This window comes from Xylocopa sonorina, chromosome 2, assembly GCF_050948175.1.
Source record: "Xylocopa sonorina isolate GNS202 chromosome 2, iyXylSono1_principal, whole genome shotgun sequence".
Taxonomy (NCBI): Eukaryota; Metazoa; Arthropoda; class Insecta; order Hymenoptera; family Apidae; genus Xylocopa; species Xylocopa sonorina.
Window position 1 is genome coordinate 11558781 of NC_135194.1, and position 15997 is coordinate 11574777.

The 15997-nt window shown below is 42.3% G+C and overlaps 2 protein-coding genes across 5 annotated transcripts; both read right to left on the bottom strand.

Annotated features, from left to right (window-relative positions):
• Positions 1-5854, bottom strand: LOC143433162 (glutamyl aminopeptidase). Of its 4 annotated transcripts, none has more exons than XM_076910316.1 (16): positions 5693-5854; positions 4723-4972; positions 3646-4060; positions 3428-3575; positions 3093-3363; positions 2746-2916; positions 2567-2664; positions 2341-2475; positions 1959-2257; positions 1775-1860; positions 1573-1700; positions 1283-1486; positions 992-1071; positions 738-886; positions 509-641; positions 1-418 (listed from the first exon to the last, which is right to left on the bottom strand). In XM_076910316.1, exons 2-16 carry the CDS (start codon positions 4931-4933, stop codon positions 52-54), a joined length of 2895 nt encoding a protein of 964 aa, XP_076766431.1. In that variant the 5' UTR covers positions 4934-4972; positions 5693-5854; the 3' UTR covers positions 1-51. The 4 variants fall into 4 exon arrangements, with proteins under 4 accessions (XP_076766431.1, XP_076766430.1, XP_076766434.1 ...); XM_076910315.1 differs by lacking the exon at positions 5693-5854 and adding an exon at positions 5312-5583; XM_076910319.1 differs by lacking the exons at positions 4723-4972; positions 5693-5854 and adding an exon at positions 4175-4314.
• Positions 5855-9726: 3872 nt separating this feature from the next.
• On the bottom strand, positions 9727-15543 carry LOC143433163 (acyl-CoA Delta-9 desaturase). Its single transcript, XM_076910320.1, has 7 exons — positions 15414-15543; positions 11888-12156; positions 11098-11228; positions 10717-10922; positions 10406-10588; positions 10083-10319; positions 9727-9959 (listed from the first exon to the last, which is right to left on the bottom strand). Exons 1-7 carry the CDS (start codon positions 15428-15430, stop codon positions 9839-9841), a joined length of 1164 nt encoding a protein of 387 aa, XP_076766435.1. The 5' UTR covers positions 15431-15543; the 3' UTR covers positions 9727-9838.
• Positions 15544-15997: the final 454 nt, after the last annotated feature.

The window sequence follows — 15997 nt, forward strand, 5'->3', positions numbered from 1 at the left end:
TTCTGAACGATATTTATTCCTAGGATCATTCCTGGAATCCAACCGACGGTTCTACGCGTGGGAATTTAACCAACTTTCGAGCTTCTCCCTGTTCCTGGCCAGCCATTTGATATTGTTCGACACCGTTTCCAGCGCTTTGGCGCGGTTCATGGCGCCAGCGCCAGCCTCGGGGTAGCTAGCGAAGAACGCCTTCATTTCGTTCAATTTTGTCTCCGTGGCGAAGGTGTTCGTGATGGACGGGATCAAGGAGCCCAGGTAGCGGTCGTTTAAGGTGTATCTGTTGACGAGGAGCTCCCAATTGGAGCGCACCCAGTCCCAGACCAACGGCGTTCCCACTGGATTCCCTGAGATGACGATCAAACAGCTGAAGAAGTCCTGGGCGCGAACGTAGTTCTGGTCTGTCGCTGTTGCGATGAATCTGCGCAGGTTTATCGAGAAACGTTTCAAAAATGATCAATGTTTAATAATTATTATACGATTGTGTTCAAAAGGGAACGATTTAATCTACTTGTTCAGAATCCAACTGGATCGTATCCCAGCAAGACCGCGCATCAGTTTCAGTTTCTCTGTCGCGTCAGTCTCAGCGACGAACTTATCGAACATGGCGTTCCAGGATGCTTCGTCGCCAGCATGGTTTATCCCTGCAAGAACGAACGGCGATATTTAACGATTAATATTTCACATTTTAGATTCGTTTGCTACACCAATGTGAAAAGTAGTAGATAAAAAAGGTTTACCGTAATAGTAGACAAGATCACGGGTATCAGGATGTGGTCGAACGTCCTTGGAATCTTGAATCCAGTTTTTGAATAATCTCCCGGCTTCCTCCAGGCATTCTTCGTGCCCAACGGAACAAGCCAGCCGCAGGATGGTTGTTCGAAGTTTCCTGCATAGACGAATATTAAACAGGAAGGTAATTAACTACTTTTTGTTGAACGTAAAAAACAGTAATAAATGTTGATTAATTATCCGAGGATGGATTTTTACGTACAGAAGAACACGATCGTTAGTCTCGCTGACGTTCCATCCGACTTGATGGTACGCACTGTCCACCAAGCCTCTGACGTATTTCTAAAAAATGTCGTAAAAATTAATCATTGAATTTCAGCCACTTTTTTAGGTATTTATGGATAGTAGAAACACGTGAAAAAAAGTTTGTATGCGAGACTAAAGTGAATGGCCGAGGTATGCGTTATGATATATTGATTTTGGTTGCGTTCCTTTTTCAAATATAAATTCGCGTAATAAATTGCTGTTTATGGTATTGTAAAGGCAGAGTTACCTTGAACTTAGCTGAAAAATTGGTCGACGACAGCAGAGTGTCGATGTTCGTTAATTTCGATGAAGCCACGCTCCACGGAATGTAGTGTTTCTCTTGTGGAAGATAAGCTGTCATGTCCATCGCTATTCCGTAATCGAGTTCTCCAGCACTTGCCAGACTGAACGCGTCTTCCAGTAGATGCACTCTGTTCGCCACGGACAGCGTCTAACAAGTTCAGTGGAATATTCTTTCACGAATAATCAGGGACCAAACGCAGGATGAGTGAAGAATAAAAATATAATTGATTCTACCGTGTGCTCTCGTTGAAGAAGCTTGGAGAGGCTGTTCCACGCGGATGGTTGATAATTGACACGATAGTATCCAACTTCGTCGGCGTTGAACTTTATCCAGTCGACTGGTTCGTCCAGTTCAATCGTCACTGAAAAATTCAATTGATCATCAATTTATTCGATGAAGTTAAAAATAATTAACAATCACCAGAATGACGCTTACATTCTTTGGCGTCTTTATCGAACCACACAAGAGCTGGCTTCGACATTTTGCTCGTGATGTACGTGACAGGAATGGTCCATTTGTATCTTCGAATCAACACGAAATAATCAGTGTCTCGCTTGAAATTGATTAAACAGCCAAGTAATCTTATTTTAACCCTTAAGGGTCGAATTTATTAGTTCACCTGTATTCCGATTCAGAGGGATCGAACTGTGCGTCAGGGTCGGCCAAAAACCGTTTCTGCGTCAACGTGTACTTATTTTCGGACTTTTCCACGTTCACCACTGGGAATCCCTTCTGCCTGGTCCACGTATCCATAATGGCCGTCACGTTCAGGTCACTTGACGAAGATTCTTGTATTATCTTGAAGAGATCAGCTGTTTCGGCGTTATGGTACATAAATTTCTTCAAGTAAGCGGAAATAGCGTTGTAGAATACTTCTGGTCCAATGAAATTCTCCATCATACGAATGACGGACGACCCCTTGCAAATAAATTTCAGGAACACATCAAATCTAGGTAAGACAATCCAGTATCAAATTAAGCGGAATTTAGAAAGTCAGCTACCTTCTTGTAAGATATCTCATCGAATATCGCAGTTATTTCATCAGGATTATTGACAGTCTGCACGATCGGGTGGGAGCTCAGTTTTGCGTCAGTTACAAATACAGAGTGCATTTGTTCCGTCAGAAACATATCCATCTGTTAGAAAATAAACCCACTATTCTCCAATACCTTAAGCGTAAAAAAAATCAAATTGTAACGAAGTTAATCAAAAAATCGAGTTAATCACCAGTCCCCAGTCAGGCAGAACTCCATCCGCGCTTTTGTACTGCATAAAAGAGGCGAAACCTTCGTTCAGCCACAAGTCATTCCACCAGGACATAGTAACTGAAGAGGTGATAGGGAACAAGTTGAAATAACAGAGAAAAAGAATGCCCTCTCGTCTCTGTTGCGAGTAATTAAACTCACCCAAGTTTCCAAACCACATATGAGCAAACTCGTGACTAACCACAGTTGTAACATCGTAGGCCTGGGAAGTAGAGCTCGTGTTCTTCTCATACAACAACCTCGCCTCTCTGTACGTGACCAGCCCCCAGTTCTCCATTGCACCGGATACAAAATCAGGAATGGCTGCCATATCTGGAAAAGTCAAGCATCTAGATTGTAACAAATAATCGTCTGAACGAATCGTCTCTTCTCTAAACATTCTTTCTCGCATTCATTATGGAATTTAATTGAATTTTGCGAAACTTCGAACACCTGAAATTATTTTCGACTTCTTGTCGAATCGAGGAGGCGGGGAATTTAGAACTTACCAAGCTTTGGTAAAGGATAATCGATGCCAAACAGGTTGATATAATATTCGATGATCTTCACGCCTATGTCGAGGGCAAACGCGCCCTTTTGTTGTTGCGCTCTGGTCGCGTACACGCTGACCGGAAATTGGCGGCCATTGAGGCCCTTCGCGGTTTTCGTCAGTGGAACGAAGTCGCTCACGATGAAACAGGATAAGTACGTCGACATTGGCACGCTTTTCGCAAACGTCACCGTTGTCAATCCTGGCGATGGCTGATCTATTTGCGTACACTAAAATACATTTTTAATGACACACCGTTTCTATCGACGATACAAAATTCAGATATACTTTTACCTCTGAATTCATGTTAGATAAGGCACTGTAGTAATCACCAGTGGGGTGCACTAGCTTCACCGTGAATTCCGCTTTGAAGGCTGGCTCGTCGAAACAGGGGAACGCTCTTCTGGCATACGTCGGTTCGAATTTCGACGTAGCGATGTATCTGCGAACGGAAATCCATCAGAATTCAAATAAAATAGATGAATAAAAGAAGAAAGAAACATCAGACTCACCTGGTACGGTTCTGTTCATCTTTGTATTTGCTCGAGTAGAAGCCCACAATCTTATCTGGTTGCAGGGCGCCATTAAACTCGAAGCTCAGATTGTACATCCCCACGTGGAGTTCATTTTTCGTCGGTACAACGAACATCTCATGCTTGGGCACCTGTACGAGGTCCAATACCTCGAATTCGTGGTTCTCTTCGCGGTCGTACGTCCTCAGCGTGGTGGACGTGATGTTCAGCTCTTTTTGGTGGAGCGCTATGTAACTTCTTCTATCGATCACGTCGATCAGGATCGTGACTTTACCTCGAAAGGTGCCTTTTTCGAGGTCCGGATGCAAGTAGACGTCGTAGTGCAGCGGTTTCACTTCTTTGGGCAACCGGAAGGACAAGTCGGGTACTGTTTCTGGGCCCATCGTCGTCAGAGCTGGAAACGAAGGTCGCCGGTGAACAATCTGTCGCGCTAATGACGACCGTTAAATCTTCCTCCCGACGGTACTTCGATAAGAGTGTCTGCGCGGTGGTGATAAGAGGACGATACCGGTGGTAAATCGTCGTAGCGAAAGTCTGCGATAGAGATCGATCGTTGGGAACAATTTATTACGGCATGTAAACAAACGCTTTAACCCCAGCGCCATTTATGCGATTGTATCGGTGGTATAATTAGTGCGACGGGCTTATGTGGTAGTTTGTTGTTGATGGTACACTATGTACATGAGCGTCCATTGTGGGGAACATCCGGAGAACATGGAAAAGAAAATAAATTCACGAGATTCGTTACAACGTTAATTTAGAAAAATAATATAACGGGGCGAAGGTGCTGTCAGTTTACGAGACTTAAAATGTGATACGAGGGACTTGAAAATTGTAATAAAAATTTAGGTGCAACGCGAAATCGATTAAAAAAAAAAAAAAAGAATCATGATTTGACTACTATATTCAGCGATAGTTGCTAAATAAATATATGTTTTTCTGTACAGTAACGATGCAGGAAGAATTTAAATTTTCCCGCCACGCGCAGATCACTGTCACGAGAACCGCCATTGCTATCGTAAACTTGACCGAGCCGAAGGAAAGCGTGCAACTCACAATACGGGTGATAACTGGCTGCTTCGACTTTCTGATCGAGGAGGACCAGCAATGTGGCCAGACATGTGCAGATCAAGCTTAAAATGATGCAAACGCTGCAGGTGAAGCAGAGAACGCCGGTTCCACGTTGTAGAAGTATTCTTGTCACTGAAACACTTGCTGCGTGGCTTCCAGCGCCACCAGAGCTACGTTTCGATGCCTTCGTCGCCATTTAGGGCGCATGCGACGCTGACAAAAACTCGAGATCCAGCTGAAAGATCATTTGCATTTTCTGATTATATTTCACGCGACGCAGTAAGGCAGAATCACGCGAAAAATGGATCGACTGATCGCCCAAAATCGCCTCCTCGGATGCGAAATCGACGCGATCAATTTAGGCGGGAGATTTGAAATGCAATATTAGATCGATGGAATTCGAGAGAGAAAGGAAATCGTGCTGAATACTCTCTAATTGTTATCAGACGGCTATGAAAAAATTATTCGCGCAAAATTTTCATTCACTAACTGCTTTTAATATTTTTATCGACAGTTTGAAAATTATTCGAGTATCAGTAGCCAAATCGTGCAATCGTCGACTAGGGAGTCATACGTGTCAAAATAAACGCGGACACAATCCAACGAGCGTACACCACTGACGCAATCAGAATTGGCAACATCGAATGAGTTCACTGCGGTTATTAAACTAGCCTTCTCTGTCGCTTCGGTTCCTCCTAGAAGAACTGTTGTTCTGGCCCCTTTGATCCGGTAAAATTGAATAACAACCGACCAGCTGCGATTCAGAGGCCAAAGGGATAACGTCAGAAATTGATCGCGGTGAAGAAACGTTGCTTTCCTCGAAACGTCTGGTTATCCATTAATCGAACCGCGCTTCTTCGTGCTCCTCTGTTTTATAGAGCACGATCTTTCTTTCTTAATCACCAGGATTAGTTTCTTGCTTATTCGTGGAAAGTACCATCAGAGATGAGATAACCTTGATCCTCGTTGATAGATTTTATGACAGACGAAAGTCGAGATCGACGTCAGTTGATTCGAGATCCACTTTGAATGCGATCTACCAGTGCGCGTCGCGACGCGTTACCGATCTCGAGGATTATCGATGAGCGATCGATTCTTTGGCAGAGACGTTTTAATGCCTACGCGAATCGATCGACTGAATTCTTTCGTGGACTGTATACTTCTTATTCCGTCCTTCGAGTGTGATTTCACTAATACAGAGGCTCCCAACTTAATTTAATCGAGCAACCCTTTTCGCTTCGGTATTCATTTGGCTGCTCCTCTCGTGGAATGTTCAGACCACAGTTATTTACAAATTTTTAACGCGAAAGGCTAGAAAGTATTAATTAGAGCGGAAATATATTAATTTTATCGCAGACATTTTATTTCTATTGCACCTCAAGGATCGCAGACAGAACCACTGCTTTAATGCTTGAAGAATTCTAATTAGAAAGCAAATCTAGTCACGTTTTGTTCTCTGTTACCGTTTTCCCTTCGATGTTTTTGTTTCTGCTTGCTGCGCCTTTCGTTTCATTGTCTTGTAGAAAGGCTTGCGAAAAGGGGGATATCTTCTTTTTCTAAGCAATGAATATTCCCTTACGTCTCCTGTTCGAAGCAAAACGCAACAGAGAAGCAATTAAAAATAAAGTAACGAGTGAGTACGATTACCTTGGAACACTTCAATCGCTGTTCCGTTTTTAAATTCGACTAGAAGTGATCAACAACTTCATCCGGTTCTTTATTCAACTACTGAACGAACACTGCGGTGAACGAGCTGGTTTTAATGTGCGAGCAGGTCTTGCTCTCAATTAAAATCAACGTGGCTAATTAACTCGAATTGCAGATTAAATTATGGAAACTCGCGACCTTGCTCGCGTTATTGAAAGTGTTCGCAGACCAGCTGTCTGGAGAACGTTTCATCGATGCACGAAAAAACGATTTCGAGAATCGATTAAACCGAGGCTGCCAATAAATGAATCGTCGAAAAATGGAACTCTGCTCGATTAGTCAAATGTGGATTTCCCGCCACGCTTTATCGCGCACACAACTTATTACGTGCCTTTTTTCTTACTCTTTGCGGATAAGATATCAATGTCAACTGATATACCACATGCATTTAATTTTCCAATAACGATTATATCATCCGGTACACAGTACGCGTCTCTTTTTCCAGTGAAAAGATCAAGGGAAATTTTTCTCGACATTCGTGACAGCTTTTTTAATCACTAACGCTGAAAATGACGTAATTAGTATTAGATGATGAACCTATCGCCTCTGTTTGTTTTATTAAACTTTCTTTGCTATCTTAATAGATGCCATTACGTACTCATTTCTTCATTGACGCTGGTTGTAAGAAACTTCCCTCGTACTAAATTATTTCGCAATTATTTTAAATACTCTTGAAGCACGTGTTTCTGCAGATAACAATAATTTATTTATAAATACACTGACAACTGTAAATATCGTTCACAATTAAATGTACATACGCTTCTAACGACAACAAGGACCGTTTCCCTGTCTTTCGTAACTACGCAAACTACGAATTTAAACTCCCTAAATGCTAATGGCATCTTAACACCTATTTTCGTACACGGTGCTTTCGTTAATGCGAATTAATTGAAATCCGTCACATTACTCGCATCCTCGACGCGTAAACGCTTTCTCGCGAGATCTGCCTGTAGATTGATTCTTCCTCGTCTGTGTGTTTGTACGTCATCTTTCGAAAAACGTTCCACGAATCTAAACAAATTAAAATATGCGACGATTTGGATCAGGGTAACGTAAGTTTTGCTGACGAAGCAAAAAGTTGCCAAGTATTTTTATTAGCGGAGAACTGGCGCGGGCGAGCAAGTAGAAACGGCATTCTGTAGTCAGACACACGCTGCAACTCTTCTTCGCAGGACTTTTTCTTTAAGTGTGTTCAATCGATGACAATCGAAGAGCGCAGTGCAACGTTTGGGAACGTCTTTGTGCAATTTTAAAACTGAAATAGTTTTTGGAAAAGAAGTACCTAAGTCGAACAATTTATTAACGGTATATATATGTACACGATATCGTACAGAAGTTAAGGAGAAAAAAGATTACAAAGTGATTGACACGTTTTGCATCTTAAATAATATCTAAATAACCAGCTATGTTATAAATAGCGTACCCTTTCCCAGAATCGTATTTACAGATAGACTTTGCGCGGAAGAAAACAATTTCCAAGCAGATCCGCAAGCGTGTCCACGTTCACAGCTTTCGTACACGTGACATTCGATAGCGTCGATCGAGGTGTCTTCGTTTTATACGAATTCATTATTCACATCCCTCGTTTATCCTCTGCACATGAGCTTTTTTGAGAAGAGTCGATTGCAATATTCACGATTAAATAAAAAACTTCGCGATCATCTCGAGGACAGCCCACTAGCCGCAGGAACGCATGCTCCTCGAGTTCGACACGATTCGAGGTCCGATCGATGCAATAAATTAAATTCACGACAACAAGGACAAGCGATTAAATTCGAGACGGTGCCTAATAGCATCCAATAATTCGCTATACATAATCTGTTACAGATTTTCTTCTCCCTTATCCTCTACACTAATAAATAAATAACGTTTGTCGGAAGAGATACAATTCTCGTTCTACTCAACGCAATAAAATAGAACCTTTGTTATACGCGTCGATGGTTGTACTCGTGGATTCGACAGAACAGTCTTCGATCATTTCCTCGCCAGAAACGATTGTCGAGTGTACGGCTCGCAAGTGAACGGATCCATCCTTTCCTTTTTTTTGTTCGATTCCTCGATCTTCGCGGCGAAACGATAGCAAACGACTCGGGTCTGACGTGTTCGTAAACAATTGGCGGAAGACGAACGAACGAGAATCAGACCCGAGTGCTTCGTTTCCCTTTGGGGTCGATCATTCCCGCGTCGAATCGTCGATACAGCATTTGGGATCGCCTGGCTGATCATCCCCTTTCGTGTTCGTCGCGTAATTTCCAAACAGTGACAACGCACCACCGTTTAAATAGCTAAGAGATTACAGGATATACATTTGGTGGTAATTATCGTTGGAACATCGTTGGTTGTATCGATAGAAAATTGTGCGTTTGGAAAATTGCACGGATCGTTGGTGTTCTTGTGTACAGGGTGTGCCACCAAGTGTTTCGCGTACGATGGCGGGACCATCTACTGTCGTACTTGTGGGATACCCTGTGCCCCATTTCAGGGTGGAACGTTTTACGCGTACTCACGTATCGTCTGATCGTATCTCTAAAACAAGTCGCTGGAAATGGTCCTTTAAGTGTAATCAATAATATTGCTGCGGGTTCATTTTTCGATTATCGTTCAATTTTTAATGTCACTACAATCTAGAAAACGTAAAGCGATAGAGTAAGAAGTACATATGGCTCTTTAAGAGACACGTATTGTAAATCTCACAGTTTTTTTTTTTTGGCTTTCCTGTCCCACTTATTTCACTTAACGCAAATATACAGATACCAGCATCAACGATCGAAGCTCGATATTTGACGCGCGTATTTTTATGCATTGTCGTTTATACAATAACACACACCTAGTCGATTATTTGGCCACGATAAAAAAATCTACGTACGAAATATATCACCGTCTTACGCAGTAAAATTAGTCGATGTATTGCTCAAGCTACGGTACAGCCGATCCTTTGGATAAACCCGTTCAATGGCGATCGAGAGAGGGATGAAAGGGTCATGACACTCTGGACGATCCTTCTCGAAATGCTACGAATTTCACTTGTCTCCGTTTACGAACGGTCGATTGCAACGAGGAAATCTTTAATATTCATTCTGTCAATCTTCTCCTGACATTTTCATTACCCTCTTCCCCCCTTTTAAATTTCGTTCTCTTATTTTAACTCGATTACTATTTTTCTAACGTCAGACTATTGCTCGATCACGGTCAGGTTCAAACGCCCTTGTCCAATCGTTCGCCTCGAATTACTCTTTTCGAATGTCCGTGATATTTGTCATAAAGAACGCGTGACTTTTTTCTAACACGTATAACGACTATTAATTGACGTTGTGAACGAACTGATCGCCTCTCGACTAGTTGGCGGCCGCGAGAGGATTTCTCCTTATTTGTTGTACCTAACCCGACCGATCGTTTAATCGACCTTGTTGATTATTTCGATCTGCTGGATCTCCTCTGGCTCCATGTCCTTGTCGCCCCAACCCCACTTCGCGTTCTCGTGATAGTGCTGCTGATGGTTATCCTGCGAGCTATATCTGAAAAAAATCGAGGTACCGGATTTGAACGTTTTTACGTTTCCAATTCTCCAATTCTTAGACGATTTAATTTTTTTTTATCGAAGCGATCAATTCTCTGAGCAGAATGGTAATCATTGGTACCTTGATCCGTCCCCGGTTCTGCACGCGCGTTTCTTAATCGTCTCCGGCGAAACGGTCTTCAGCTCCTGCGCTAGTCCCAAACGGGAGAAGAAATTGATGAACGCGGTGGTCCAGTTAGAACTGTAGTTGCCAAATTCGCCCGCTTTGTAGTCCCACGGGAACACATGGTGATAATTGTGCCATCCTTCGCCGAGCACAAGAACGGCTACGGCTTTGTTCTCCGTCGGGCCAATGTTCCTAGAAATTTCCTATGGGATTAGTCGATTTCCACGCGCGCGGTTTTCTTCTCTACATCCGTGTATCTATTGTGAATCGAATTTTACCGATCGTATGGTTTCATCCCCCAAATGTGCGCTGCCGAGTTCACCAGCCACGTCAAATGCAAGCTTAGTATGTATCGAAACATCGAGAAGTACCAAGAAAAAAGCGGCTTCTCGTTCCAGAAGTAGCAGGGTATCCACGTAGGCAATACAAAGGCGAGAAGTGGCATCAGAATGATGTAGGTCCTGAAAAATTCGAGAACGGAATGTGTTAGCCTTACGGTCGATGTTTTGAACAGCTTTCGCGCATAATTATTTCAAGCATTCAACGAAGTGCAACCTCCAATTATTTCTCGCTTTTCGCCTTTCCTTACCTTCTTTGAAAATTAACGATGGGATCGTGGTCCAAATCGCTCATGTCAACAGTGGCGCCTTTCTTTATCACGTCTGGGTGTTTTCTTATCAACAGCCAGCCCATATGCGAGAAGAAGAATCCTCGTTTAGCGTTATGGGGGTCCGCGTCTGTATCCGTGAATTTGTGGTGCACTCTGTGGTCCCTCACCCATTCGTAGATATGATTCTGAAAGGTTGACATTTCTACAATTATATAATTCAATAGACAGGTTAGCGAAAGCGCGAAAATGTTGCTAATTTAACGGCAGAAAACGTCCAACGATTCTGTATCGTGATCGCCTTGCGAAGAAAAATGGCATACGTGTGATTTCTGCGAGAGTAAAGCAACGTATGAAACTCACTTGAAAAGCGACTGTCTGCAAGACCATCAGCAGAGCTCGCAGTGGCCATTTCGCTTTGTAAGATCTATGGGCCCAGAGTCTGTGGGCGCCAGCAGTGATGCCCATGCCTGCCACTATTCCCAGGCTCACCTCTGAAAACATTCGATCGGTGTACACAGGACGCGCAACTCCGTTTTACGCTCGACCCAGTTACGAGCCGTTAACATTGCCAATGACAGCGGAGCATCGAGCGGAAATAAGAACCGAGCAAAGAAAGAGAGAGAAGCGGGATCACGGGAGATCATCACTTTCGAAATCGCCTGGACGAGAGGCACATGGTGCGCGACGCTTAGTTCGGGAGAGTGGAATAACGTTGCTTTCACGGTTTCCAGCGATTCGTGCTGCGGTTGCTGTGAAAACTGTTGACACGTCGCTTTATTTAACCTAGTATCCGCCAATCGACTACTTCGTCGCTCGATAACGATTCAGTGGAGCAAACGAAAATGGAAGGAACAAGAGTCATTTCACTCTTACATCTCCGAACGTTAAATACATTAAAACTACTATTATTAAAAAAAAAAAAAGAATATGATCCTCTGTTTAACAATGGTAAGTATTTGTAAATGAACGCGATCTGGAATTCAACTACGAAATGTTGAAGCAAACATCTTATTAAAAAGCGATTTGAGCATCTAATGAAGGGATCGTTATCTAATATTCGTTTCGATAATCCGTGATGTCACTTGTTCGCTAGAGAGTAAGATGTTCGAGTAGATTTCGTAGAACGAATCCTGATGCGAGTAATACGTACGGAAGAGAAACGTTACGATAAGCTTTTCGTAGAATAACAAGTAGATGGCATAGACCGCCGCGTAGTGCATATACATGAAAGCCAACACGTTCCTCCATACGATTTTCCATTTGTATTTCGGTTGTTTCGAGTTCGATGAGTTCTGGACTAGCACCTTCTGACTGGCTGTGTTTTCTGTCGTTGATTTTCCCTGGAGAACGTTCTGTTGCGAGGCCTCTAAGTACAATGCCGCCGATGTACCAAATAAATTCGGTGCCATTTTGAATAATCTGAAACAGATACATTAACTCTGATAATTAGCCACGATGGCCCATCGAAATGTGACGCGATCTATAAAAATTTATTTATTTCACCAGCAATGATATCTGGTTGATTCGAATCGACTGTAATTATTGCCACTGTCATGCAAATGGATATGAAAATTGAAATTTCCACGTTCTCAAAGAACAGTTCCAATATTTGAAAATTGATTCGTTCATTGAGAGAAGATCTAGTTTCGAGATTCGAAGGTAAGATTGTTCTTGATGTCCTGCTTCTATCAGCAACGTTTTAAATTAAGTAACATTTTTTGAAATCAATACAAAGCATATTGGAATACATATCCGCTGCTGATACAAGTGACCTAATAGCAGTCGCGATGCAAGTCGCGTTCCACTTGCGACGCGTTTTTACGCGTGAAAGTCCGCCTTTCATTGTGTTCGACAGATTTTCAATGCCTGCCGACTACTATGCGTGATGCTGGTTGGTTGTTAACACGTTTCGTTTACGCCGCGTGTTTCAAATGGTAGATGCTCTTCTTCATAAGAAAGAACAACAAATAGAAACGATAGGGAGAGTGTTGGAGAGTGAATTTGCCTTTGAAATTCAGTTTTTCGACAATTTCTCCAGTGAAATTTTTGTGTACTAGAAATTTAAATGAATCAAAATTCAGTACTTTCTTTCCAGACAGCTTTTAAATAAGTTCAATTCTGCGTTAAACCATTTGCTTCTTCGTTGCTTAATTTATGTAGTATTAGAAGACAAACGAACTTGGAATTTCCACAAATCTATAATCGATAGAAGGTATATCGAGTTCAAATAAACATTTATTCAGAATATGCACAGAATTCTTCAACAATTCTTCGTGACGATCATTGTTGCACAATTTATCAGACCATAAGTCTATGTGACGTACGTACGATGTACGCGAACAGTGGATTCACAAATTTTTCCTTTGCTCGTGATTAACGTACAATCGAACTTGAGAATCATCATGGATTTAATTTGTTACGGTTCGTTGTTCCTACGTTTTCACTGGATTTTACTGGAAATATTCCACTAAAAAAAAAAAAAAAAGTAGAAGAAGAAGAAGAAAGGATTTTTCGAAAGAAATTACAATTTTTTCAGAAAATTTCCAAGAATTGTCGTAAGAGGCTTGACGAAATATTGGAACGGTACGTGTCGTGTGTATACGTGCGAGAGTATCCGCAGAGAAAGGGGTCGGCGCGACAGAGAGAAAACCAGAGGAGCGGAAACGAGGAAGAAGTAAAGTTCCAGCATGGAAACTGGTTTTGTATAAAAGAGGCCAATGACGTTTGAGGTCATTACCAATCACCTCTGTGGAATCTGTTCCGTCTCTCGTTTTTCTGTGCGATCTCTGGGATCGAGAACGCTCGTCGAGGGTTAATACTTACGTACACTCGTTAACGAGGTGATATTTTTCACCTCACTCGATAGAAGAAACGTAGTGGCGAAGGTGAAGTTAACGAGAGTATCTCGATGAAATTGAAAAACCGTGGACGATGGAAATCCACTTCACCTCTCGTAAGCAAATTGGTTCGTCGACGGTACCAGCAAAGTTTAATTGCGAAACTTGTTTCGAAGGGGCGAAGGAAAACCTGGAATTTTCACGGGTTCTCGAACTAAAATAGAAACTCGAGTCGAATCTGGGCAACGCGTACGTTTCGAAAGCTAACTTCGTCTACGAATGTTTAACCCTCGGCAAATTTTTCCAGCGAATTCCTGAGCCATTAACTCTAGAGATTCAACGAGCGTTACGTCGAGCGTTTAAAGACGATTCTCGAATAGCACGTGTGTCGACCAGTTTTAAAGATCCTATCGTAACTTTCGACTGAAAGGCTGCAGGTATTAGAACGGCTGTCGGGCACAAGTACACCTTAATGGAAGCATATTCAGGCCAACGGTTGAACGAAACCTGCTTGTAATCACCGAAGAACCGATTGAGAAACCTGGGTCAACGCGCTACACGGCTCGTCGTTCTCGCACACGCGAACAAAGCCAAACAAATTTTCACACACGACGATCGCCCAATTTCACAGGTATTAAACCTGGCTGATGAATCGTCTGACTTGGAACTTTTGAAAAAACCATTATTCACTGTAGGTTTCTATAAACTTTCCAGCTGAAAGTGTGACATTCTCATCCTACTTAATGTACTCTTAAAGTGAGCTTAAAGTCATCGATGATGGCCACTAAAAAGTTTACTAAGCACGTCGATATATCAATTAACTCTGTTATCAATCTTTGTTGATATCGTTTAGAATAGACAAATGTGGTCGAGAGAATCCTTTTGAAACATTTTCCGACTGCCTCGTTCCTCGACGAATGAAATCTGTTGCGATCGATCGAAAGTGAGAAGAAACAAAAAGTTTGTTCGATTTCGTTGTTCGACGGGTAGACGCGAAACGTTGGAATGCAGATTCTCCGTCACGAAACCACGAACGTCAGCGTGCTTTCGGTCGAAACGGCAGAACCGACGAGTCGCAATAATGGACGGCTTGTGTAAAAAGATCAGCAAGGACAATGATAAGCGTTTGGTTTCATCGGAAACGAAGCGATTCTTTCTTTCAAGATATCGCGCAGCCACAAGCTGACCTACGATCGTTTTAGTTAACCGTGAAACGTTTCAAAATACGATGTTTCGAAAGTAACCTGATAGATAGTTAAAATAGCAAGTGCTTCCGCGATAGAGTAGCGTTGATACGAAAGTTTCGCGCATAATTGATAAGGTAAATACATAGTTGCTTTACTTTTGTACACGTAAAGCCTGGAGAATGGACGAAACGGCACTGGCAGCTTGTAGCAAAAATATTAAATGAAAATGCCGCGTGATTTCGGAATAAATTCACGTAAATTCGAAATTAACGACATCGGCGATACGAGATGGAACCTAATTGACAGTGAACCATTTCCACGAACGTCGAAATATTTCATCGCTGTAATCTCGACGGCTACCCGTGTCAACCGTAATCACGAAATTAATAAAATCACCGCACGTACACAAATTCTTTTCCTCGTTCGAAATATTTCCAAACACTGTCAAAGTCCCGATACTACAGAAACAATTGATTTCACTTGAAACTGTTAACTGTTCCTCCTCTCTGTTCTCCAGTTCTATGCGCGAGTTAACCGTGCAGGCAGTAAAACTTTGTTCTAATTACTATTTCAGTTCCATTTGTGGTGCAGTCGAAAAGCAATCGCTTCTCGTGACATTCGATCACTGTTCTCTGACACAGAAGATACAAACCGCGCAAGTTTGTCCATTTTCCCATCCAGATCGTCCTCGAAACGGCCTTATATCATCCTAGCGCGATGATTAGGTCCAAGTGCAACGATAACGATCCACAATGGCGCACAAACCGTTCAGCTGGCAGGTGATATACGCGCGAACAGAAATCGAAGGAGGGAAATATTACGAAGTGGAAGCGTCGCTTCTCGAACGCGTAATGACAACGTGCGAGCGAAGAAAGCGTTCGCTTCCTGTAATCTATTGTCGGGTCGATAGGAAAATGTCTCTTATTGTAGAAATAATAGGTCTGACCTCCACGTGAATTTATTGCATGAGAAAGATTGCTGTTTGAAATGCGACAAGCTTCTAAGTATCGGCGCTCTACCGATTTTTCAGTTGAAAATTGCTTGAAATTTTCATCGCCTGGCCTGTTTAATTATTCTCGAATTACATCACCGACGGAGTCCACGTCCGCAGCGTATAATAGATTCTTGTGCCTTTTTGAAAATCCAATGAGCATCCTACTTAAATATTTAACTATCGCGTCGAATGTTTTCAACTGCCGGTGAATCACGATAAATCAGTCGATTAACTGTATTTAA